The sequence below is a fragment of the Diachasma alloeum genome, unplaced genomic scaffold, assembly GCF_001412515.2.
Source record: "Diachasma alloeum isolate Michigan unplaced genomic scaffold, Dall2.0 Dall_scaffold_00271, whole genome shotgun sequence".
Lineage (NCBI taxonomy): Eukaryota > Metazoa > Arthropoda > Insecta > Hymenoptera > Braconidae > Diachasma > Diachasma alloeum.
Window position 1 is genome coordinate 2,264,730 of NW_021680410.1, and position 26,950 is coordinate 2,291,679.

A 26,950-nucleotide genomic window follows, 5' to 3' on the forward strand; every position below is an offset into this window, starting at 1 on the left:
TGCCGAGTGGATGCAAGAGACAGAAGAAAAATTATGTATTTCTTTGGAATTATAGGTTTATTACAAAAATCATTGAGTAAGCAGAAATATTTTTATTCGTACATGGTGTCGTTGGTTCTGTTATTTTTTTAATTGATGGGGTTTTCCTAGTTCGTTATTCGCATTGAAGTTGCATTTACCCTCTTGATTTTTTTGAGATTATGAAATGAGTGGATTTTTTTTTAATTGACCAGTTGATCAATTAAAAACATCTTGATTGGCTGGGTTACCCCCCTCCAGGGGTCGGGGGGGTATAAGGACTTCCTTACAACGGGGACATGTTTGTGAAACGTCGGCGAAAAGCTGAATCTAGACGCGGCATCCATCCGGAAGCTATAACAATGAATAATAATGTTGGCTGCGAAAGCCTCAACTCAAAACTCAATAAGTGGAATAGTTCTTCAATTGATTGATCGTTGGATCAATCTTCTTAATATTGTCGTATTCTTGGGGAAGGAGGGATGAGTGTTCTGGAGCTTCATTTCATCGGACTGGACGAGGAACTTCATCATCGCACGATCAAGTTTTTTCTATTGAAATAAAGAAAGTGTAAACAGCTTTTCACCTACTTGCGTGTGGAATGCGTTATATTTTAGTTAAGATCTTTCATTTAACGTAGGATCTGTTTGCCGAGTGGATGCAAGAGACAGAAGAAAAATTATGTATTTCTTTGGAATTATAGGTTTATTACAAAAATCATTGAGTAAGCAGAAATATTTTTATTCGTACATGGTGTCGTTGGTTCTGTTATTTTTCCATTCATACCGACATTCGGGGTTTAGCAGTTGATTGGGTTTTTCAAGTTCGTTATTCACATTGAAGTTATGGGGGTTTCACGGTGGACGTGGCACGCATTCTAATTTGCGTCATGTTCATCCATTGCATGAGGATGCCATGGGGAAGCACTGAACATTCACGTGAATGTTCACGGGTTCAACAAAACACTTCATTTCCTTCTATCAACAAAATAACTTTCAGTACGTCATAAAAATTGCTGATGGTTTCAACGTAAGTTGAATATTGTAACTTTTCTCTTCACTCATGACATCCTCAAATCTCATATTTGCAATCCATTAAAGTTCGCCTGCGATCTTAAATTGGTGTTCATTGTTAATCAATATCAACGAATGAATAATAACAATAGTGATATTTCCTCATCATCGTCAAAATTGAAAATCGAAAAACCAGAAAAACCGAAATGGAAAGACTCAGTGAGCGAAAGCATGTGCGTTCAATCTTGGAGAAAGTAATGGATCAAGAAAATTAATAAACAATTTTAAAATGAAGTAAATTAGTTGAATGAAAAATAAAACTTTGTTAAGGATATCCAAGTACTTTGGCTATTTGTTGTTCAGTGCAATGTTTTTCTACTTTTGTAGTCGAACATTAGAACTTTCATTTGAGTCTCAATATTGAATCGTTACAAAACATTTTAAGAATCTGAAAAAAATGATAAATTCATTTTTTGGAAGAAGATTGATGAAATAATTTAAAAATTTCATTTTTTTGTAAATTACGAGCATTTTCCATAAATAATTTATAAACAATCAATTTTCCACCATAAAAATAATTTGTTCGGGATCGAAACAAATTTATTCATATTCAGAATTTTACCAGAAATCGATTTCGTGCCTAAAAAAATTAGGTTTTCGAAAATTTAAATAATTTCAATTATTTCTCTATAAACAACGAATGTTCAAAAAAACAAAAATCATGAAAATAATTATTGAATGTGGATCTCGATATTGAATCGTTAGAAAACATTTTAAAAAAAACGTTTAAAAAAAAATTAGAAAGTTTATTTTCGGAAGAAGATTGATGAAATCATTAAAAAATTGCAATTTTTGAAAATTACGAGCATTTTCTATAAATAAATTACAAACAATCAATCTTCCACTATAAAAATCATTTGCTCGGAATCGCAACATATTTATTCATATTCAGAATTTTACCAGAAATCGATTTCATGTCTGAACAAATAAAGTTCCCGAAAGTTTAAACAATTTCAATCATTTGTTTACAAACAACTAATGTTTAAAAAAATAATAATTTCTTGCAAAATGTTACTGGAATGACGCTGAATATTCATGATGTTTTCCAAAATTTTCACACGCAAGTTAATTGACAAATTTGATGATTGAAAATGGTTGAATGTATAATATGGTCTGTACAAAACTGTAAAAGATACTTGGATATCCTTAAAGAGATTGTAATCCGTTAGCAAGAAATTTAATACTCATCTGGTAAAAAAGAAAAAACAATCAAAATATAATTAAATAACCATATTCACTAGGTTTAAAAAACGATTCATTGATATTGGCATTAAAATTTTTAGTAAATACATCACATTGATTATACGAACGACCTACAATACTAATTACGGATTGTAGTACGGTAATAGGCCGCATACGAAATTGCATTTATTTAAAAATTACTCTAACTTCTATTTTCAGTTGCTACACGAGAAGGCTCAGGACTTGTCGTTCTCCACATTTCTCTCGTTGAATAATTTTCATTTGTTCATAAGTCTAAGGTGTATTATACAATCGGTGGAAAATAATCGAGTCGTCATTGGTCTTGGTACTCAATGCTAAAGTCAATGTCTCCAGGGATACAGATCCACACTCCAATGGAATAAAAAATTAATTTCATCTGCACGATGAGAAATTAAATACAAAGCCAAGTTCCTGTGCGTTTTCAACGACAAAAGGATAGAATAGACATGTAGCAGAAGTGATGGAGCGAGATGCGTCAATTTATCTCGGGGATTTTGACTGCTCTTGCATTTTTAGGAGAGACCACACTGAATTTTTAAAATCGCTAGTGATTTCATTATGCTGATGAGTTTACTACTTCAATTTTGATGTAAAGAATAAGAAAAATTAGGTTTTGATTTTTTTATTGATCAGGAAGAGTCCTCGGGACGTCATTCTCAACCGATTGACTCTAATTTTAGTTCATACAGACATAATATGTACACAAACGGAACATCGTACGAGCTTTTTAAAAAATTTATTTATATTTTCTGAGTTTTTGCATTTTTTTCTCGAAATTGGCTGATATGAAAATTTGGAAAAACTAGTGATATTCAATTACACTTGAAAACATTGAAGTAGGAATTTTTTCAGATTTTTCGAATCATTTATTCAGAATATAACGAAATAAGACGAATATTAAAAAAAATTAATTGAACCAGCAATTTGGGAGATATTCAACAAAATAGTTTTTCGTAAAAAGTTGAAAAAATTGTCTCCCAATCGAATGTTGAGAGAATTCCGATAGAATTTTCTAGCGAATTCACTGAGGTTTCTATTGAATTTTTCCATATGTGAAAGGTCTCTTCGATTGTGAAATTTCAGTGCGATCTCCCTTTAAGAATTTTTTCAGTTCACTTCTGGAGTCATTGAATAAAGATTCAATTATTCAGATTCTCTCATGAGTGTTTACGAATATAGGAGAAATAATTCAATTTTCCTGGAGTGAAATGAAAGCTCCATAAGAGGAATAATATACACAAAAAATCCCTATTTCCCTTCAGATCCAAATCTTTAACAAAAAAGAGAGTCTATAAATTCAATTATAAGTCTATAACTCAATAAATTCGAGATTTTTCATTACCATAAATATCTCTGAATGCAAAGAAAATATCCAAATTTTCTTCACGCCTTTTTTTACGCAAATAATTGAATAATTGAAATAATTGAAATTGGCTCATCTCGATCTACCACTTCCCTCCTAAAATAACTAATAATTCCCCTAAAATTAAAAACAATTCAATTTAAAGCTTCACACCCTTCCTATAAACGATACATAAATGCTGTCATTGGTTTGTCCATCATCACCTGAATGACCGGGGTTCCTTGGTGTCATGGAGTCTGTTCACCCGGCTGTAGCCAGCCTCAAAGTGTCGAGAGTTTTGCAATAAACGCTATGAATTAGAGATGTTGTTCACGTGGGTAGAAACCGTTGATTCCCTTTTATTATCGACATGAAATCTGATAAATTCATTTTTATTAGAACGCGAATAATAAAAAAACCGAATAATAAGAAAACAAGTTTCAGTTTTCAGGAATACATCAAGCATTACTAATTGTTGTCACTGAAATTTAGGGATAAAATCCCTGATCATCAGAGCCAAAACGTTTCTAAATCTTATTCACAGATGTTCTACACGTTTATTCAGAGGTTCATCTCATAAGAAAATTAGTCACTGGTGTTTAGATTGTGCATTTTTTCAATCACCTTGATTTTTTTATTATCATCATTATTATTATTTTATCTTCTTTGAATGAAACACAATTTTTCAATCATAATAGACAAGTATTTTATGAGCGGAAAAAAATGCAAATTGAAAATTTCCAAAAATAAAAAATTTCGTGTTGAATATTTGAAGAGTAAAATGCTGAAAAAGCTGATGAATTCATGTATGAGAAAACTCAATTTTTATTCAGAGGTTCATCTCATAAGAAAATTAGTCACTGGTGTTTAGATTGTGCATTTTTTCAATCACCTTGATTTTTTTATTATCATCATTATTATTATTTTATCTTCTTTGAATGAAACACAATTTTTCAATCATAATAGACAAGTATTTTATGAGCGGAAAAAAATGCAAATTGAAAATTTCCAAAAATAAAAAATTTCGTGTTGAATATTTGAAGAGTAAAATGCTGAAAAAGCTGATGAATTCATGTATGAGAAAACTCAATTTTTATTCAGAGGTTCATCTCATAAGAAAATTAGTCACTGGTGTTTAGATTGTGCATTTTTTCAATCACCTTGATTTTTTTATTATCATCATTATTATTATTTTATCTTCTTTGAATGAAACACAATTTTTCAATCATAATAGACAAGTATTTTATGAGCGGAAAAAAATGCAAATTGAAAATTTCCAAAAATAAAAAATTTCGTGTTGAATATTTGAAGAGTAAAATGCTGAAAAAGCTGATGAATTCATGTATGAGAAAACTCAATTTTTATTCAGAGGTTCATCTCATAAGAAAATTAGTCACTGGTGTTTAGATTGTGCATTTTTTCAATCACCTTGATTTTTTTATTATCATCATTATTATTATTTTATCTTCTTTGAATGAAACACAATTTTTCAATCATAATAGACAAGTATTTTATGAGCGGAAAAAAATGCAAATTGAAAATTTCCAAAAATAAAAAATTTCGTGTTGAATATTTGAAGAGTAAAATGCTGAAAAAGCTGATGAATTCACGTATGAGAAAATTCAATAGAAAAAAATTAGCGTATTCGCTAGAAAATTCTATTGGAATTCTCCAGAAATTCTATTGGGATTTTATTAAAATTCTAGGAAATTCTAGAGAATTCCAATGAAATTTTATAGCGAATTCGCAAAATTTTTCTATTCAATTTTTCCGTACGTGTTCTAATGAAAAGTTATTTAAAATTGGATGTGAATACTCCTGGAAATGAGAAATTTCCCTCCAATTTTCAAGATCATTATTATTAAAAATGACTGAAAAACCACTGGATTGCAGAATTATCGCATTTGTTAAATTCTAGGACCATAGGGCCACACAAAGGAGGGGTGTATACCCTTCAAAACTGAAACTTTTTTCCTCTGTTAATGATAATAAACTTACTCTCTTGGTCCAGAAGACGAAGCTTCTTTTGAACTAATTTCCTGAGAATGATTTCGTCCTCTCAATGGAGCATTCTTCCCCTGCATTTGTACATTATCATTCTTCCTCTCACTCTCAATCGACGACTCACTGTTGAGAATTTCATTCTCCTCAGTGGGCAGACACGTCTCCACCATGGCCTCGAGACAATTAACGAATAACTCAGCGCTCTCAGCTGTGCGATTGCACTTGGCGAAGGGCCCTGCAAACCTCCAGAGACCTCCAAATCCACAACTCTGGAGGTAGTGGAGCTGTTGACCCGTATCATCACAAGCTATCATGTTCTGGATTATGGCCTGAACTGCACTTACGATCACTTGATCGTGGCAGGATGACAGAACACTGGTGATTTTTGCATCTAGCAAATTATTGCTGGAGAAAAATTAGTAATTTATGAAGTAGCTTTCTTTCTCTGAGAAATTTCATTAAATTTCTATTGTAGGTACGTAAATGGGGAAATCATCAAAGAATTTTATTATTTCGCTTTCATGAATACAAATCAGAACTTTTTCCAATCATGACACGTATGAAAAAATTCAATAGAAAACCTAGCGAATTCGTTAGAAAATTCTATCGGAATTCTATAGGATTCTATAGGGTTTCTATAGGATTTCTATTGAAAAATTCTATTTGTTTTTTGCGCTGATTCTATTGGATATTTGATAAGAAAAAGTTAATGGATTTCGAATTTTTGTTTGAATTTTTCTCTTGATATTTTTCCTATAAGAATGCGATAAATAAAAAAAATAGAGAACTTATCTATTTTTTATGAAGATATCAAGCATTATTAATTCACTCTCAATAATGTTCAGTTCCATCACGTATGAAAAAATTCAATAGAAAACCTAGCGAATTCGTTAGAAAATTCTATCGGAATTCTATAGGATTCTATAGGGTTTCTATAGGATTTCTATTGAAAAATTCTATTTGTTTTTTGCGCTGATTCTATTGGATATTTGATAAGAAAAAGTTAATGGATTTCGAATTTTTGTTTGAATTTTTTTCTTGAGATTTTTCCTATAAGAATGCGAAAAATAAAAAAAATAGAGAATTTATCTATTTTTTATGAAGATATCAAGCATTATTAATTCATTCTCAATAATGTTCAGTTCCATCACGTATGAAAAAATTCAATAGAAAACCTAGCGAATTCACTAGAAAATTCTATGGAAAATCTATAGGAATTCTATAGGATTTCTATAGAATTTCAATTGAAAAATTCTATTTGTTTTTTGCACTGATACTATTGGATATTTGATAAGAAAAAGTTAATGGATTTCGAATTTCTGTTTGAATTTTTCTCTTGATATTTTTCCTATAAGAATGCGAAAAATAAAAAAAATAGAGAACTTATCTATTTTTTATGTAGATATCAAGCATTATTAATTCATTCTCAATAATGTTCAGTTCCATCACGTATGAAAAAATTCAATAGAAAACCTAGCGAATTCGCTAGAAAATTCTATGGGAATTCTATGGGGTTTCTATTGGAAATCTATTGAAAAATTCTATTTGTTTTTTGCACCGATTCTATTGGACATTCGATAAGAAAAAGTCAATGGATTTCGAATTTCTGTTTGAACTTTTCTCTTGAAACTTTTTCTACAAGAATGCTTGCTCGTCCATTTTCAAATTTTTTTCCACTCGGATTCCGTAATGCAGAACAAAGCCAAATCTCACGGAAAAACTTAGAAAATTTGTGGCCAATAATTCTAATAGAAAAACTCGAAGAAGAACATTCAAACAGAAAATAGAAATCTATTGACTTTTTTTATTAAGTATTCAATAGAATCAGCGCAAAAAACAAGTAGAATTTTTCAACAGAATTCCAATAGAAATCGTATAGAAACCCCACAAAATTCCAATAGAACTTTCTAGCGAATTCGCTAGGTTATCTACTGAATTTTTTCATGCGTGGACCATTGCTTACATTTTTTTTGTACAAAATATGAGTCATTATTATTTTTTCAAGAGATCGTTCGTTTTTTTTAAATGTCGAATCGTCTCAACAATGAATGTTTTGAAAGAAAAATTCAGGAGTTTATTTTTTTAGAAATTTCATTCTCACAAGAAATTTCAAGACATTTTTTTTAGATTGTTTCCGAGATGAATCCTAGGACAATTATAGGAGCTAAATTACAATATATTGTTCATCGATTTACTCACATGACTGGGAAGACTTTCGAAAACACGACAGAGGCCTCTGCAAGGTATTCGTAAAGTATTCTCGTCTCATTCTCATCAGTGGAGTACTTCACCAAAGTCGCTAGGATCGTGAGAACAAGCGTTTGCGTTGAAAAATCAGTGAGCACCTCTGGATCCAAAAGGACATTATTCTCGTTGCTGACACTGACTCTCATGCTTCGATTCTGAAAAACGCAGGAGTTCACATTTGGGAAACTGGGAAAATTTGAGCCGAGGAAATTCTACAGAAAATATCTCAATAGAATAAGTTACATAGAAAAATTGAATTCTATTGACTTTTTCTGAACATTTCAATAGAATCGGCCAAAAACTAATAGAACAGTTCAATAGAAATTCAACAGAATTTTCCAACGAATTCGATAGGCTTTTCTCTTAAATTTTTTAGTCCGTGCTGAATTACCTTCGCCTCGCCCTCATCGATAGCCTTCGCCTCCTTGGTAGTGGGCACCGAGAACGACCTCTGCGTCTTGAACAAAGTCCTCCCACTCTGATGAGAAGTTTGCGGCTTCTGCAGTCTGGCCTGACTGATGGCATTCTGATCCAGCAGATCCCAAGACTTCTGCTTTCTACTCGTGAGATTGTTCATAGGATTGACATCAGGTCCATTCGCCACCAGCACATCCAGAAAATCACTCGAGTTGGACTCTGTGACATTTCTCCCCAACGAGTGCCTCACATGACACCTGCTCCTGACTTCCTCACTCACATGCACCAGAGCAGCGAGATAAGCCACACTCTCCGGCGTGACCTCGAATTTATCCCTCATGAAGGGCTTCGCCACGATAGCAAGGAGCATCGTCAGCACCCTTGCAGTCCTGGTGACAGTGGTGGGTGTGGGATGTCTGTAGCCCTTGAGCAAGTGTCCCACAAGTGCAAAATGAAAATTGGATTTGAAAGACAGCCCCACAGCGTGATCCAGCTGCTTGAAATGCCACTCCAGAGGCTCCCTAGTGGACATCATCACCTTCTCCAGACTCTTATCATCGAAAATTCCCTGTGAGTCCAAGGTGTGGAGATTCTGTTCGAGGAGGGCCAGGCCAGAGGCATAAAGAGGCGCCTCATCCAGCTGCAGAATTGAATTAGCCACCCAGAAGAGGTACCTGTGCGGGGATCGAAAGTAATCATCAGTTTTGTAATATAATCGGGTGATTCAAATGGGGAAATTAACGATGTAATGAAAATTTTTAATTGGCGATTGGTCAGTATCTCTCTATATTATAAAAATCCAAATCGAATTTTGGTGATAAAAATTTGGTACTCGACATTAAGCCTTCGAAATGAACGATCGCAAGGGTCATGAGGATCAGAATAAGGATTATGAGGGTCAGAATAAGGCTTACGAGGGTTAGAATAAGGGTTACGAATCAGAATAAGGGTCACGAGGGTCATAATAAGGGCCACAAGGGTTAGAATAAGGGTCCCGAGGGGTAGAATAGAGATCACGAGGGTCAGATTAAGAATTACAAGGATTAAAATAATGATCCAAATAAGGGTCACAAGGGTCTGATTAAGGGTTATGTGAGCCAGATTAAGGGTCACAATTTTAAGGGTAACAAGGGTTTGATTAGCTCCAAAATAAAGGGCCACAAGGGCCATGAGAGTCAAAATAAGAGTTATGAGAGTCAGAATAAGGGTCACGAAGGTCAAAATAAGGGTCACGAGGGTCAGTTTACGATTTACAAAGGTCAGAATAAGGGTCCCAAGGCTGTGATTAACAGTTATGTGAGTCAGATTAAGGGTCACAAGGATCGGGTCAAGGGCTCAAAAAAGCGTAATAAGGGTCAGATTAAAGGTTTAAATAAGCGTCACCAGGATCAGATTAAGGGTTACAGGGGCACGAGGGTTAGAATAAGGGTCCCGAGGGGTAGAATAAAGATCACGAGGATCAGATTAAGAATTACAAGGATCAAAATAATGATCCAAATAAGGGTCACAAGGGTCTGATTAAGGGTTATGTGGGCCAGATTAAGGACTGCAAGATTAAGGGTCACAATTTTAAGGGTAACAAGGGTTTGATTAACTCCAAAATAAAGGGTTACAAGGGCCATGAGAGTCAAAATAAGAGTTACGAGAGTCAGAATAAGGGTCTCGAGAGTCAAAATAAGGGTCATGAGGGTCAGTTTTCGATTTACAAAGGTCAGATAAGGGTCCCAAGGCTGTGATTAACAGTTATGTGAGTCAGATTAAGGGTCGCAAGGATCGGGTCAAGGGCCCAAAAAAGGGTAACAAGGGTCAGATTAAAGTTTTAAATAAACCTCACCAGGATCAGATCAAGGGTTACAAGGGTCAGAGTAAGGGTCCAAATAAGGGACATGGGGGTCAAAAACCAAGGGTCACGAGGGTTATAATGAGGGTCAAATTGAGGATCCAAATGAGGGTCATAAAGGCTAAGGATTAAGGATCACAAAGGTTAGATTAAGGGTCCAAATAAGGGTCATGGGGTCAGAAACTAAGGTTTACAATGGTCAATATAAGGGTCTGATATCTCTCTACATTGCAAAAATCCAACTGGACTTCTGGTGATGAAAATTTGGTGCTCGAAATTAAGACTCCAAAATTAAGGGTCAGAAATGAAGGGTCAAAATAAAGGTCACGAGGGGTATACTGAAAATGATCATGATCAATGGTCAAAATGAGGGTCCTGAGGGTCAGATTAAGGGTCCCAAGTCAGATGGGGGTTGGGGAGTGGAGCGCGCAGGCAGCGTACCTTCTAAATATGAGAAAATACCTATTCAAATAATCCAACAGTTCCAATGACTACCTGTGAATAGGAGACTCCGGCCTCAGCAAGGGCTGCAGCCTCGTCAGACACATGATGATGGCCTCCAGCAAAGTAATATCGTTGAAGCTCTCGAGAGCCTTGACTAGAATCCTCAGCAGCTGCTTGATCTCCTGATCAGTAATGCTCTTGGATATGCACCCAAACACGATAAGCGCTCGAGGCTGAAGGGCCGGATTAAAGCAAAACGCAAAGCTCTTGGCTAGAGACGTCCAAGTCCTGAGCCAGTCGCACCTGGGGATGTCCCTCATGCACGCCTCCATGATCTCCAGCAGAGCATCAGTGATGACCTCCAGGCTTGTCAGCGCCAGCCTCTCCCGATCCAGTCCCCCACACGTGGTTCTTTCATTGGCGAACCACTTATCACTGGAGTGCCTGCAGCTGGACCTGAACGCAGTCACAGCAGCAGACTTGACCTTGCTGATGCCAAACAAGAGATAAAATTTTGGTAACGAGAACTCATCGAGGCTCATCCTCAAGACCCTGTAGGTGTCCTCCGAGAACGAGGGAGAATTGCAGGTGCACAACGAGTGAATGATATTAATCACAAGCCCATGAGTGGACGCCCTCATGGACAAGCTCCCAGAGCAAACGAGGAAGGTGACAGTGTGAAAGAGATAAGGCAGGTGCTTCCCAACATCCAGACAATTGTTGAAGGACAGCATCAAGAGATACCGCGCTAGTATCGCGATGTCATCCCACTTCATGTGCTGCTCGAGCAGAGGAGTCGGTGAGGTGCAGGTTGCATCGACAACCCTGCAGAGCCTCCCAATGATCTTCTTGGCGACGAGCTGGACATTTCCAGAGGCCAGAGCCACTGCTGTGTCCGCCATTATCTCCACCATTGGCGAGCCCAGGCCATACCCCACACTCTTCTGAATGAAATTATCGAGAACAGTGTCGATGAGCTCTGGAAGACGACCGATGGTGCTCCAGATCTTGGCTTGAATGCTGGGATACATCTCCACCTCCTCAATGGTCAGGATGATGAGCTTCTCGAGGATCTGCGTGACCTGTCGCTGCCTCTTACCCCCCTCGTCGTTGGGCTTGTGGAATCTCACGAGATTCTTCAGCCACGGGGTCATGTACTCCAAGCAGAGGTGTTTGAGCTCGATCGTGGAGACCTTGAAGCCCCGCATGCACTCCTCGAGGAACTCCAGGGTGAGGTGTGGATCGTTGGCAGCCAGAGTCTCACTCAAGTGTTTAATGAAAATAGTGTTGTTGGATGGAATGCATAGGCCAGAGGTCTCCAGGAGTTGTCCCTCGATCTTGAGGTCGAAGGTGGCTGTCAGTGCGCACAGCTGGTTGTACGCAGCTGTCCTGAGATTGGGGTCTGAGCTCCCCAGGTTCAGTAGTGCCATGTTGAGGAGGGTGCCAGGCACGTCTTTAGGCCGGATCTTGGTGTGCACTGACATGGAGTCCGGCTGGGACAGCTCCCACCGGTTTCTGATGTGGATAACAGCCTGGACAATGTTTTCGCACTCGTTGTGAATGAACGAGAGCGGCCCTGCCTCGTTGGAGATGGTCAGCGTGAACTGATTGTCGTCGACGAGGCAGACTTCCTCGATCTCAGAGGCGTAGTAAACGTCGTTGAGGAGTACCTGGTGAGACAGGACTTTGGTCCTCTCTGAGGCTGTTATCTGGATCGCTGAGGGGCCGACCTTGACGGAGACTTTGGTGTCCTTGTGGGACAGCTTCAGAGCACTGGTGAAGACCTTGAGATCTTCGTCGAGGGTGAGGGTGGCCCCTGGGAGCTTCTGCTGCTCTGGCTCGATCACCTCGTTGAGCCTCGCTGGTGAGTCTATGAAGACGACCTTTCGATTGCCCTTCAGGGGGGCCAGGATCCTGTCGTGGTACTTCGTGTACTCCCTCACCCAGTTGTTGCAATTGTAGATGTAGGCTGCGTGGATGTTGGCGTAGGCCACCTCGGGGAGAACGTAAAACCACTTCTGCAGGAACTCCGTTCTGAAGCGATTGTCCGAGCACGTGTGGGTGAAGTCGACGACGAGCTCGAAGGGGGCGTGACAGAAGGGTTTCAGCGTCAGCATTACGTGGTAGATCAACAGATCACCGTTGGTCTCACCGATCTTGTACCTGCGGGCGATGTAGTAGAAGACCGGATTCCCCTGGCGAGAGGTGCCAGCTTGGTAGAAGAGATTGAGACTCTTGATGCTCTTGAACTCCTCCTTCTCGTGCATGTTGTGCTTGACCATGATCTCCTCGAAGTTTGTGGAGGACATGTCGATGCTGGACCATCTTGCGTAGGAGAAGAGGAGGTGAGAGTCAACGGGTTTGTGCTCAGGGGGTCCGAGGTAAGCCAGTAGTGTTGCCATTTTGTCGAAAGGTCTTCGTCCAACAGCTTTGTGATCTCGTGAGCTGCTGAGGTAGTCTCCAATCCTCTCCTGATGATTCCAGAGTAATCTGTGAAGTGCCAGGACATTTGCATCGGACACAAAGGACATTGGGTGATTGGTTTGGTCCACAGTTTCGCAGTCTGAGGCTATCTGAATGAAGAATCGTCGACCGATCTCGAAGTGGAGACGAAGAAAATCGTTGAATGGCAGCATGTGCTGTTCCTTGCTGAACTCCACATGATTGGCGATGTTCTGGAGGATCTTGGACATGAGCATGAGCCCTCGTTTCACCTGGACAGGCACTGGTTTGTTGACAATCCCCATCTCCTGGGGGGAGACTATAGCTGGATTGATGAATCTGAGAAAAATCACTGTTCCCACTGCTCCTATGTTGTTCTGGGGACACTGGGGGAACCTCTTGGACAGCACTTGGTAGAGACAGTGGCACATGGAGCGCAGCTGTGGGGGGAATCTGTCGGCCGAGGAGACAATGGCGTCGAAGACTTTTTGGGTGAGTGCTATCAGGTTTCGTCCATTCTGCTCGATATTCTCGTTCACATCGATCCTCGCACTATCCACCTCAAAATTCGTCGACGAGTCCTCTATTAACGGTGTTATCAGGGGCTCCAGGAGGCTCTGGAGGTAGCTGGCGCCGTAGATTTTGAAGCAGAATGCCATTATCTTGGAGCCCAAACTGTTCCCCCTGAAGAGGGTCTGCATGCAGTCGGAGACTTCGACCTCGCGATAGAACATGTTCCATAGCAGAGGGGAGAGGAGGTGTTTGGCGTCGAAGAGGGTGACGAATACCCTCGCCAGCTCGTCCATCTGGTTCGAAGTTATCACGTTGGCAAGGGCCATTGCTATGGGCAGCTCACCCTTGTCACTGATCATTGTTACCAGCTGCACCAGCTGCTCGAACCTGTCCGCCAGGACTGTCTCAGCTAGAGTATCGAACTCAGTCCCCTGCTGCAGGATCTTTGTCAGCACCTCCATGAAGGCCGCCCTCGTCTGAAGGTCCCTGTTGTACCCCAGGTCGATGGAGTGCATCAGTCCACTGTCTATGTTGGCACTCAGGAGATTGGACATGGCTTGAATGGTCGCGTTTCGAAGGCTCGAGAGCTTATCGCTGGTCAGCCTCTGCCTCGAGACGACTTCCTTCTCCTCGTTGGCAGCGTCGTTGCAGTCGTTCAACGAGTTCATGAACAGGCTGAAGTACTTGAGGAACAGCTGGGATTTGGCCTCCATGAGGTCACCCCTGTCTGACTCCTCCGGCTGCAGCGGCAGCCCTCGAAGGAGGGAACCCACTGCCTCCATGCAGGCCTGCTCGAGGTCTCGAGTGATCGTTGTCATGTCTGCTGAGTTTGGGGGAGACCCTATATGGTGGGTTGTGTCCATTATCCAGTCGGTCAGGTACTCCACCAGTTTGTTTCGGAATTTCATCTCCTGTCTGAAGGCCAAGTCGTCCCTTCGCTTCATCATGGCCTCCACAAGCTGACAGAGCTTCGTCTTTATGTGGATTGCGTAGACTGTCGTGTCCAGGTGACGAACGTATCTCACTATTGCTAAGGTCATTCCCTCGATGCTCGTCATCCCCAGGTACTCCGAGGGCTGGTCGGACTTCGACTCCAGGACGTTTCGCATTATGAAAATCGTGTGCTCGATGAATTGGGTGTTCAGGTCGTTCACGATCACCTGGCCCTGCTGGTCGAAGAACTTCTCGACTATGCTTTTTATCTGGTCGAAGAGGATGGGGTACAGCGCTGGGCTCATCTCCTGGCCCACCAGCTCCTTCACGTGCTTCTGGATTTGGGCGCCGAATTTCTCGTTGTTGCAGATCAGGAGGCGCAGGAGGTTGAAGACAAACTGCGTCACTGGACAGTATTGGACTTCTTGGCTGGGGTTGGCCAGGCAGACCTCTTGGGACTTTGTCAGGGGCTTCTTGGGTTCAGGGGTCGGCAGGATGCCCGAGGACATGGGACGGTTCGGGGACTTTCGCTGCAGGCAGACGCCACCCAGGGCGCAGAGGAAGCCTGTCATGTTCGCCCATTCGTTGATCTGCTCCTCCAGCTCGTGCTCCGAGTTCTGGTGGGACGCCCGGCGTTTGCTTGTGCTGCGGTGGAAGGACTCCACTTGGCCGTCTTCGGTTTTGTTCTTGGGGTAGTTGGTCAACTGGCGACACGTGAACTCCCAGTTGCGGAAGGTCTCCTCCCAGGCCGGCTGGACACCGTTCACGCAGTGCTCGATCTTTCGGAGGAGCGCCATTATCCGCTTCTGGAGGGCTGCGCGACCTGAGATCGAGGGTTAAAGGTACACGCGGGAAGAAAATTGATAGAAAAATATAACGAATTCGTTAGAAACTTCTGGTGGATTTCTAGTGAACTTTCTGTTAGTTTTTGGCTAATTCTAGTTCCAATTTTTCTACTGGAATTTTCAATAGAAAATATTCAATAGACAATGTTTGCAGGAATTTGAATGGTAATTTAATGATATGGCAAATATTTGAGTTATCGATATGTAATAAAGGAATTTGGGGAAGCAAAATGGAGACGAAGGACGGATCTAGTAGCGAAGCTACAATCAATGACTCAAATTATAAGTATAAAATAGAGCTAGCTAGAATGGGCAGAGATTTCCTCATTTTTTTGCGCTATATTTTGTTTTGTTTTGCATTGCAGCATCCGTGTGAAAAAAACTTAGAAAATTCATGCGTACGGATGAACATCAAGATGTACATCGAGGGTTAATTCAATCTCAGTGTTTCTGAGGGACATTATGTGTATTTTTCGGGTGCTAATTCTAGTATATGAAGCATTATATCTCTTCACAGACGAAGAATGTATTCAAAATGTTTTCAACATCTCACTTTACTCTAAATAAATTTCGCTATTACTCTTGAATTTCGAAAGGTGTTCCACTAAAATCTCATCATTAAATTTATGAATACATCTTACCTTGATTATGTTCATGATAACATATCCTACTTTCTCCACTAGCTGCATATCCAGTGGAATAGAATGCATTGTTATGAATACGACCGAGTGAAAATTCGTGAATTTTTCTTAAATCAAGATTTTCATAATTTCCCAAAACAGATAATTAATCATTCAAAAAAAATTTTCTTTTTTTATTCAGTTCCATTGACATTGTCTATGAAATAATTCCAATGAAACTGTCAATCGATAAGATTTCATGATTCATCTAAAAGGTGATGAAAGTCTTCAGTGGAACTTTGAAATTGTTTTATAGACAATTTCAATGGAAGAGGAAAGTTCAATGTCATCATGCAAAAAATCAAAATAATAGAGAACGTATCTATGTTCCACGAAGATATCATTCTCAATAATGTTCAGTTCCATCACTCATGAAAAAATTCAATAGAAAACCTAGCGAATTCGCTAAAAAATTCTATTGGAATTCTATAGGAATTCTATGGGATTTCCATAGGATTTCTATTGGAATTCTATTGGAAAATTCTATTCGTGTTTTGCGCTGATTTTATTGGATATTCGATAAGAAAAAGTCAATAGATTTCGAATTTCTGTTTGAATTTTTTTCTTGAGATTTTTTCTATAAGAATGCGTGGGCATCAATTTTCAAAGTTTTTTCCACTCGGATTCTGAAACGCAAAACAAAACAAAATCCAACGGACAAAACTTAGAAAAGTTGTGCCCAATAATTCTAATAGAAAAAATGTAAAAGAAAAATTCAAACAGAAATTTGAAATCTATTGAATTTTTCTTATTGAATATTCAATAGAATCAGCGCAAAAAACAAATAGAATTTTTCAATAAAATTCGAATAAAAATCCTACAGAATTTTCTAGCGAATTGTCCAGGTTTTCTATTGAATTTTTTCATGCGTTATCAGACATTCTCATGACCTTAAAAGACCATGAATAAAAAAGAAGTGGCAATGAATTAAATTTCGTTACGCGAATATTCGTGACATTCCACAAGAGATAATTAATAATTCAAAAAATTCTCATCTTTTATTCAATTCCATTGAAGTTATCTACAGAATAATGTCAGTAAAACTTTCATGAAAGTTTCAATCGTCAACTTTTTACGGTTTATCTAAAAGATGATGAAAGTCTTCCATGAAACTTTGAAATTGTTCAAAAAATTTCAATTTTAATTGTTTTCAATTGTTGAACAGGAAAGTTCAATGTCATCATCCAAAAGACTAGAACATAAAGAATGCTTCCATCTTCTACGAAGATATCAGTCTCAACAATGTTCAGTTCCTTCAGACATTATCATGACATTATCACGATCTTAGAATGCTAGACATGCAACTATTTTCACTATTAATTACTCAATGTATTTAACTCACCAGTGGTAAGCGTCGACGACGTCTGCGCGAGTTCAATATACAAATGATAATTAGGCAGAAGACAAGTGACAGCGACCTCATCACTTCCACACCGTATCTCGGCCTCCTCACAGATCAACGAAAAACACGAAAGAGCGACCAACACAGCCTCCATATCGATACTCCAGAGATACATGAAAAAAACCACCTCCAACTTGATATGCGCCTGCTTGCAGATGGCGATCTGACTCCCCACATTCGCATAATCCTTATTCTCAGAGAGAAAAGCATTCCGCCGGACCAAGATTTCCCTCAGCCACTTGAGGATATCCGTGTAATTGACGATCTGATGCTGAATGAGCTTCTGAGATATCGAGAAAAGGACCTGCGAGCTTACGTCCCAGAAGGTCTTGATGGGTGCCTCCGGGTTCCACGCCTTGATCTTATCAGGATGATGGAGAACCAGAAGTGCCTCCATAGCTTCATTAGCAATATCGAGCATCGTTGGCTGATGCACCAGAGACACGAGTCCGTTGATCAACTCGAGAGTTGAACTCTGGATTTCATGCCCAGCCTTTCCGTGATTGTACAGCATCAGCATGGGGTCGGTATGAATGAGCCTTACCTGAGGATGTAACGAAAAAAATAATGAGTTAAGGCCCGGGGGTACTGTCTTTCGAATGTTATCTGGATTTTTTCATCTTTCGTGATTCAAAATTGTCAATTGAGTGGTACATCATGTAGGAATTCCCAAAAATTATGATAGAATGATAAAAAAAATTGAAAAAATTCTGAACTTTTTCAAAGAGCGTTTTTAATTGAGATTCAGAATGAGTTGAAAAAAGTGGAAATTACAAATATCTGATTCGCTGTNAGTGGTATGTAGTCATCTGCCATTTTTATGTGATAAAAGTGTGATTAAAAAATTCTCCAAAATATTACAACTTTTTTCAAAGAGCCTTTTCCGTAATAAATGTCTCTGTGCAGTGTGGGAAAAGATTTACGAAATCAGTCTTCCCCCTGCATGATATTGGGTGACAGGCCGCCATTTGTCACCGTAAATCAGATACATTTTTCAATTTCTTGTTATTCAACTTATTCTGAATATAAATTAAAAATGCTCTTTGACAAAATTAATAATTTCTTCTACTTTTTTTGATTATTCATTCATAATTTTTCAAAACTTCTGCATGATGCAGGACTTAATTGACAATTTCAGATGACGAAAGACGAAAAAAAAACATCGAGATAACGTTCGAAAGATAGTATACCCGGGTCTTAATTAATGACGCAAGAATAACAAGACGACATTTTTATGATAAATTTCTATATAGGTAATTTTTTATAATAAATTCCTACATATATGTAGATAAATTTCTATATATTTCTATATATTTTCATGATAATTTTCTATATTTATAGATAGGGCACTCTATATTTTTCTCTTCAAAGTATTGTTACGGAATCGAATGGTTTAATTTATCCTCTTCCTCTTTTTTGTAAAATAAAGGACTGATGATTATTATTCTAATGTTGAGAGATAACTTCAGGACGAATTTACTCTTTTTTTGATCTTGGATTCTGAAGAACTGTCAATAAATACGCCTCTACGACTTATCTCGAGTTATTACTTTAATAAATATAACAGTATTATTTTGTCGAAGATGAGAGCTCACTCTCTTCCAAATCTCTGAGACTTACCCAAAGGCTATTCAATTTATTAAAAAAAAACACTGTGATTCCAAAGCTTTCGTTTAATTAATGAGAAAACATTTGTGAAGGGTTTGATCAAATGAAAAATTTTAAACGATTATTCGTCTATAATTCAACTTCCGTAGAATTCTTGAGAGATAATATTAACAAATCTATACGATTTCTCAGTTAATTTCATGCAGTTCCAAATTAATATAAGTTTCATCACATTTGCATTTCTCTCTTTTAGTTCATTGAGCAATTAGCTAGCTCCATTTTACCCCACCTTTCCTCTTCCAAAGTTCTGAGAAAATCTTTGAAATTAATTGATAGAAAATGACAAAAAAAATGAGTGAATGCAAAAATGACCGTCAGTTTTCAACTAGATAGACGATGATCCACCACCAATTAAGATGGTAAATAATTACTGAATATTCCTAAAATTGACGGTCAGTTAGCATCATGAAGTGTGCCTCAGATCAGAAGTGGTGACATTCTTTTGTGAAAAAGCATTTTGAAAAAATAAAATAGAAAACTCTACCGAATTCGATAGTAAATCCTATTGAATTGGTTTTCAACTTCTGGTGAAAATTCCCTTAATTTTTTCCGATTCTATTGATGAATTCCATAACCTTTCTACGTGTTTTTAAATGAAAAATGTCCAATAGAAAATTGTACGGAAAAAAATCAGTAGAATTTCATCTTTCTATAAACCTTTTTCTATTGAAACAGTTCCCATAGAAATTCCTCGAAAAGAATTTTCCAAGTTATTTCCACTCTATTTATCTTCTCATTTCATAAAAAAATCGAGGGAAAAATTGAGAAAATTTCAGCCGAGAGCTTTCTGCAGAAAATATTTCAATAGAGTAAGTTCTACAGAAAAATCGAATTCAATTGAATATTTTTCATTGAGAATTTCTATTAAAAAAGAATGAACAGGACTAAGGAAATTTCAAATAGAAACAAATGGATCAAAAACCAATAGAAAGATTAATAGAAATCCAACAGAATTTTCCAGTGAATTCGCTCGGTTTAGCTATGAAATTTTTTGCACGTGAAATGACGTTAATTTTGCATTAACAGTCTTACCATCCAGAGCAGTAGATTCTTGTGACTAGTGATCTCCTCCCCCCTGTCCTTGTACTTCCCCTGCTCCTTCCCCTTCATCGTAAAGCTCTGAATCATCTTCAAAGGGGTGTGAGATATGTAGCTCTGGGTGACTTTGTTCAGCGTATCAGTGAACATATTCCTCAGCTCTGGACTTCTAGAGTAAATGAGATCGATCTGAGGCCACCAGGGTAACCTAGGCTGTGTGACAATCCTGTACAACGAGCTCACGAGGATGAACTGATAGATCGACGGGGAATTGAGGTTCAGGCAGATCTTGAGAATCTCGTCGTTGTGGGGTTTTATCCTGAAGCAACTGACGAAACAGTCGATCATCAGGTCGATGTCCTGAGAGAGAGAGCTGCCCCCTTTAGAGAATGGTTTATTGGGGTTGAAGAGGAGACCTGTCAGGTCACTCATCACGTGCTGGACGAGGGTGAAGATGACGTTGCTGGAGTCTAGGTTGCTGATGTAGGTGGAGGCCTTGCAGAGTTTGACGCAGGTGACAGCTGCTGCTTCGGTTAATTGGCGACTGGAGCCGTGCATCACTAGGCCTCGTTTCACACCATCGATGAACTGCTTCTTTTTTGAGTGCTTTGGCGAGCACGGGGCACCTGTATCTGCATTGACAATCTCCTCTAGGACCTTTGGATAGATAAATAAAAATGCTTTTTATTCTATCCTGGAATTAAATGACGAGATAAACGACTAAGGACAAAGCTGTCAAGTACATTGTTTACAATCTCTCTATATTAGAAAAATCCAAATCGACTTCTGGTAATAAAAAAATGGTACTTGATATTAAGGTGTCGAAAATAAGGGTCATCGGTGTCAAAATAAGGTCGTGAGGATCAGAAGAAGGGCCACAAGGGTCAGAATAAGGGCCACAAGGGTCAGAATAAGGGTTAAGAGAGTCGAAATAAGGGTTACGAGGCTCAGATTAAGGGTCGCAAGATTAAGGATCACGAGAATAAGGCCCGCAAGGTTCAGATCAAGGGCCCCAATAAGGATAACAAGTGTCAGATTAGGGATCCAAATGAGGGTCACAAGGTTCATATTAAGGATTATAAAGGTCAGATTAAGGATCCAAATAAGAGTTAGAGTGAACAGAAACTAAGGGTCACACGGGTTACAGTATATTTCTATATTGTAAAAATCCAAATGGACTTTTGGTCAGAATAAGGGTCACGAGGGTCAGATTAAGGGTCGCAAGATGGATCACAAGAATAAGGGTCATAAGATTAAGGGTTACAAGAATAAGAGCCATAAGGGTCAGATTAAGGATCCAAATGAGGGTCTCAAGGGTCATATTAAAGATCACAAGGGTCAAATTAAAGCTCCAAATAATGGTTATGGTGGTCAGAAACTAAGGGTCACCAGGGTCTAAATAAGAGTGCCAATATCTCTATATTGTTAAAATCCAAATCGACTTTTGGTGATGAAAATTTGGTGTTCAAAATTAAGACTTCAAACTTAAGGGTCCGAAATGAAGGGTCAAAATAAGGATCACGAGGGGTATGATGAGGGTCACGAGGGTCAGATTAAGGGTCACAAGAGTCAGAATAATGATCATGGAGGTCATATGGGGGTTGGCGAGCGGAGCGAGGAGGGGGCGTAGCCCCCTAGTATGTTTTATCAAAATATAATTCTATTCATATTTCTATAGAATATTTACTATTGAACATTTCTACTGAAAACACTCACAGATAAACTACAGAAATCGTCAATAGAATCAGCCACAAACTAATAGAAAGCTCAATACCGTTTCCTAGCGATTTGGAGGGTTTTCCCATAAAATTTTGGTCCTACGTGTGAAAATGGCATGAGTTGATTACCTTCGGGGAGAGAATCAGTAGCATTATTTGGAGGGGCCACACAGCTGCTGCTCGACCCTTCTTATTCTCCGCAAAACAGTCGAGAACATCGAAGAGCTCACCACAGATTTTGGCTAGGTTGTCGTTTGGCCTCTTCTGGACGTCAGAGAACTCGTGGGGATACGTGTCCATCCAGTTCCAGATGGCACGCTCCAGGGAGTTCATCAGGATGATATGGGCTGATTTCTTGAGCAGACGAAATTTTTGGATTGTTTCAGTTAGCAGTTGCATTAATCGGTCTATGTCGATGTTGATATGTTGAATTAGTTCTATATCACTGCAGTCTGGGTTCTCTTCGCTGCACACTGAGAGCTCTTGCAGGTGGTCAGAGATGCGGTTGAATACTGCGGAGAAGAAGTTCAGGCTGAGGGCGAACAGCACTTTGCTCGCTAGATTCTTTATGTGCGAGTGCAGGTGACTGTCGTTTGTTATGTCTGGAAGAGAATGCATTGGGGTGATTAGAGATAACGATTTAGGGAAGAAAACGTTCTTGCTTTTAGGGATGCATTCATAATTGGTGAATTTTAAGCTTCATATGACCTCTATGATTCTTGTTCTGACCCCCATAATCCTTTTCTGGACCCTTACTGTAATCCTTGTGACCCTTATTTACACCCTTAATCTAATCCCTCGTGACCCTTATTCTGACCCTCATTACCCTTAATCTGACCCTCATGACCCTTATTTTGACCCTCGTGATCCTTATTCTGACCCTCACGACCCTTATTCTGGCCCTCATTACCCTTAATCTGATCGTCATGACCCGTAATCAGACCCTCATGACCCTTATTCTGACCCTTGTGACCCTTATTATGGCCGTCATTATCCTTAATCTGATCCTCACGACCCTTAATTTGACCCTCATGACCCTTATTCTATCTTCGTGATTCTTATTCTGGCCCTCATTACCCTTAATCTGGTGCTCATGACCCTTATTCTGACCCTCATGACCCTTATTCTGACCCTCGAGACCCTTATTTTCACCCTTGTGATTCTTAATTTGGGAGTCTTAATTTCGGGTACCAAATTTTTATCACCAGAAGTCAATTTGGATTTTTATAATATATAGAGATATCTGTCTGATTTTCAAGATCATGTCAATGAAAATTAGTGACAGAATTCCCTCATTTGAGGATTAATTACTTCTTGTTATTTTTTCTGTTGACAACAACATGTGGTTTATTTTACAGAAAATTGTGAACAATAGACAAAAATAGACTTGAATATGAAAAATAGACTTGTTAAAAATCTCTTACTTACTGATGAACTGACAGATCTGCCTCAGCAATAATTTTACATTCATCGTCTCGTCCTTATTAGCAGTATCCTTCGGCTGATTAGCGAGACACTGCTCCAGCGTGTCCAAAACGATGATAATCGACTCATAACAATTCCTCTCCTGCTCAGTGTAATGAAAGAGCCTCTGCCCACTGTTACCAGGGAGCATCTCATTGACCCTCTGCAATATCTTCGTCAAGCCTCCGATGACCAGCGAGAACCTGTGCCTAGATATTTGGATCAAATACTTTCGATTCTTCTCCTCGTTCACTCGGGAATTCGTTGTTTGTGGCCCAGCACGACATGGCAGCTGAAAAACCCCAGTTACTGCCAATAATTTTATCAACAATTGACGATGGGATTCATTTCCACTAATTTATCGTCATCTTTTGTACAGATCTATTTGTAACAACTCCTGTAGTTAGTATGGAGACAGTTAAAGAGCCTAATGAGCTATATACGAAACAATTTAATAGAAAAACCTAGGGAATTCGTTAGAGAATTCTAGTGGATTTCTACTGAACTTTCTAGTAGTGTTTGGCAGAGTCTATTGAAATGTTCTATTGAACATTTTAATAATAAAAAATGAAACAAACTATCATTTTTTGGCCGATTCTACCGAAATTTTCTATTGAAAAGAAAGAAAAATAAAATGAAAAAAATTTCGCAAATTTGAGCCGAAGAAATTCTATAGAAAATATCTCAATAAAATAAATTGTATCGAAAAATCGAACTCTATGGACTTTTTCTATAAAATATTTTCTATTGAACATTTGAATAGTATTGTCCAGCGAATTCGCTAGGTTTTGCTATTAAAGTTTTTCATACGTGAATGTTTCAATGCGAAACATCAAATGTATCAAAAAATAATCGCCCCACCGTCACCTATTTGGAATACTTGTGACTAATTACTATTTTAGACTCGTTGCGCATCATATATAGAAGTATTTCAACAGTGTGAATTGAAAGAATACTGATTGAAATAATTTCTATTTCCAATTGACGAAGTGTATAAAATGAAAGAGTATTCAAATAACCAGTTCGATTGAGGAAAAAACTCTTCGAAATGATGGATCCAAATTTTTGGGAATTATTCCATTTTCACAATCAAAAATCCAATAAGATTTATCAGAGTTTATTGTGACGGGATTTTTCAACAGAAATGTTGAATGGAAAATATTTTATAGAAAAAATCAATTGATTTCAATTATCTCATACAAACTATTGAGAGATTTTCTATAGAATGTATTCAGCTCCATTTTTCAATTTTTTTGTTTGATTTGTTCAATGAAAAGAGAAGAAAAAAAGAGCGCAAAAAACGTGGAAAATTCATGCCGAGGAATTCCTATGGAAACGGTTGTACAGAAAGATGGAAATCTTCTGATTTTTGAGTCAAATAGTTTCTATTGGACATATTCCTTAAAAAAAAGACAAGCAAAAGGGTCACATGGAAGCTGAGGAATTCTGTAATTAAATCAGTCAACACTAATAGAATTTTTACTAGAACTTCAATAAAAATCCAATAGAATCATCTATCAAATGTGTTTGACTGATCTGTCATACTTTTCCTTTGATTATCACGATTCTTTTGTTTGATTGTTTCAATGAAAATAGAAGTAAAGAGAAGAATTTTGTTAAGAAAAACAGGAGTGAAAAAATAAGTCGAAAAAACGTAGAAAATTCACGTCAAGGACTTCTCATAGAAAAAGTTGTATAGAAAGATAGAAATCTGTTTTTTTTTCAAAATAATTTCTATTGGACATTTTCCTTTAAAAAAATCTAAGCGAGCGACCCAATAAATAAACCAATAGAATTTTCAATAAAAGTTCAATAAAAATCCGATAGAATCATCTCTCAAATGTGTTTGACTGATTTGCCATACTTTTCCAGTCGTTACTAGAATTTTTTGTTTAATTTTTTCAATGAAAAGAGAAGTGAAGAGCAGAATTTTGTTAATAAAAACAGAAGAAGTGAAAAATGAAGTCGAAAAAACGTAGAAAATTCACGTCAAGGACTTCTTATAGAAAAAGTTGTATAGAAAGATAGAAATCTACTGTTTTTTTTTTCAAAATAGTTTCTACTGGACATTTTCCTTTAAAAAATCTAAGCGAGCTACGCAATAAATAAACCAACAGGATTTTCAATAAAAGTTCAATAAAAATCCAATGGGATTATCTATCAAATGTGTTTGACTGATCTGTCATACTTTTCCATTCATTATCAGGATTTTTTGTTTCATTTTTTCAATGAAAAAAGACGTAAAGAGAAGCATTTTGTTAAGAAAAACAGAAGGAGTGAAAAACGAAGTCGAAAAAACGTAGAAAATTCACGTCAAGGACTTCTTAAAGAAAAAGTTGTATAGAAAGATAGAAATCTACTGTTTTTTTTTTCAAAATAGTTTCTACTGGACATTTTCCTTTAAAAAATCTAAGCGAGCTACGCAATAAATAAACCAATAGGATTTTCAATAAAAGTTCAATAAAAATCCAATAGAATCATCTATCAAATGTGTTTGACTGATCTGCCATACTTTTCCATCCATTATCAGGATTATTTGTTTCATTTTTTCAATGAAAAGAGAAGTAAAGAGAAGAATTTTGTTAAGAAAAACAGAAGGAGTGAAAAAATAAGTCGAAAAAACGTAGAAAATTCACGTCAAGGACTTCTTATAGAAAAAGTGTATAGAAAGATAGAAATCTACTGTTTTTTTTCCAAAATAATTTCTATTGGACATTTTCCTTTAAAAAAACCTAAGCGAGCGACGCAATAAATAAACCAATACAATGTTCAATAAAATATCAATAAAAATCCCCTAAAATTGTCTATTCAAATTCCATTAATTCTCGTAGTTCCCCATTCATTCTCCAAACTAATAGCAATCGTTTGCCCCTGAAAAAGCTAAAATTCCCGACTAAACTCATTTGGCACTAATTCTTGTCCTCCGACACTCATCATTTGAACTCTCCCACCATTCCCCCATTTATTCCACTACCATCAACAATCCTACCTGATCCTCGAACCTCGTAATCAGCAAGTTGGCCCATTCCTCTGGTTTCTGGGTGCCCATGGCCTCCTCCCCCCACAGCCAACAGAACAATTCCTCTAATTATTATAAACCCCGTCCCCCCGCCCCTTTTGACGTATTTCAATCAATGAAATTCCATCATCACATGTTTATTTACACACTGATAAACCGACCGGTCCATTTTCATCGAGCACTCGTCCCCACACATGCACCCACTGTCGCCCAAACTCCGTCACTTCCTCGTGAAAAAGGGGAATTTAGAAATTATGAATAAATAGTGGTTATTTATTTTACAAGCAAACACTCCGGGGCTATATATTTTGTGTGCTGTGTCAAGTTGGGGAACAGGCGTGAGTATTGCCCGTATAACCAATCCAGCCGGTCAGAGAGAGGGGAGAGAGTGTGGGAGAGAGAGGAAAAATTGTCAAATTGGAGTTGATCAACGGAAGAGGGAATTGCGCTTAAGGTGATGAGTGAGTGGGCGATTTTTTTGGGGTCTGCGGGGTTTTTTTAACTCTCGATCGATGATTATGGGGGTGTTTTTGACACTAAGGGGTAATAAACCGCGAGAGGTGAAAGAAAGCTGGTCTTGAGCGAATTCATCGTGCGCATTCCCATCGACGCATTTTTA

At 38.1% G+C, this 26,950-nt stretch overlaps 1 protein-coding gene across 1 annotated transcript; it reads right to left on the reverse strand.

The window, feature by feature from the left end:
- Positions 1-3,223: 3,223 nt before the first annotated feature.
- On the reverse strand, positions 3,224-26,383 carry LOC107037808 (neurofibromin). Its single transcript, XM_029126093.1, has 11 exons — positions 26,302-26,383; positions 23,277-23,604; positions 21,978-22,450; positions 20,125-20,787; positions 17,365-17,968; positions 15,984-16,025; positions 10,661-15,320; positions 8,300-8,999; positions 7,861-8,063; positions 5,656-6,066; positions 3,224-4,034 (listed from the first exon to the last, which is right to left on the reverse strand). Exons 1-11 carry the CDS (start codon positions 26,359-26,361, stop codon positions 3,968-3,970), a joined length of 8,211 nt encoding a protein of 2,736 aa, XP_028981926.1. The 5' UTR covers positions 26,362-26,383; the 3' UTR covers positions 3,224-3,967.
- Positions 26,384-26,950: the final 567 nt, after the last annotated feature.

What these genes read in the sequence shown, in the direction of transcription:
- LOC107037808 (XM_029126093.1), bottom strand. Translation starts at nt 26,361, where the DNA reads ATGGGCACCCAGAAACCAGAGGAATGGGCCAACTTGCTGATTACGAGG. An exon ending in AGAATCTACTGCTCTGGATG is followed by an intron (nt 17,969 to 20,124) that starts GTAAGACTGTTA and finishes TTACATCCTCAG; the next exon opens with GTAAGGCTCATTCATACCGA. An exon ending in TCGAAAGTCTTCCCAGTCAT is followed by an intron (nt 6,067 to 7,860) that starts GTGAGTAAATCG and finishes ATTTTTCTCCAG; the next exon opens with CAATAATTTGCTAGATGCAA.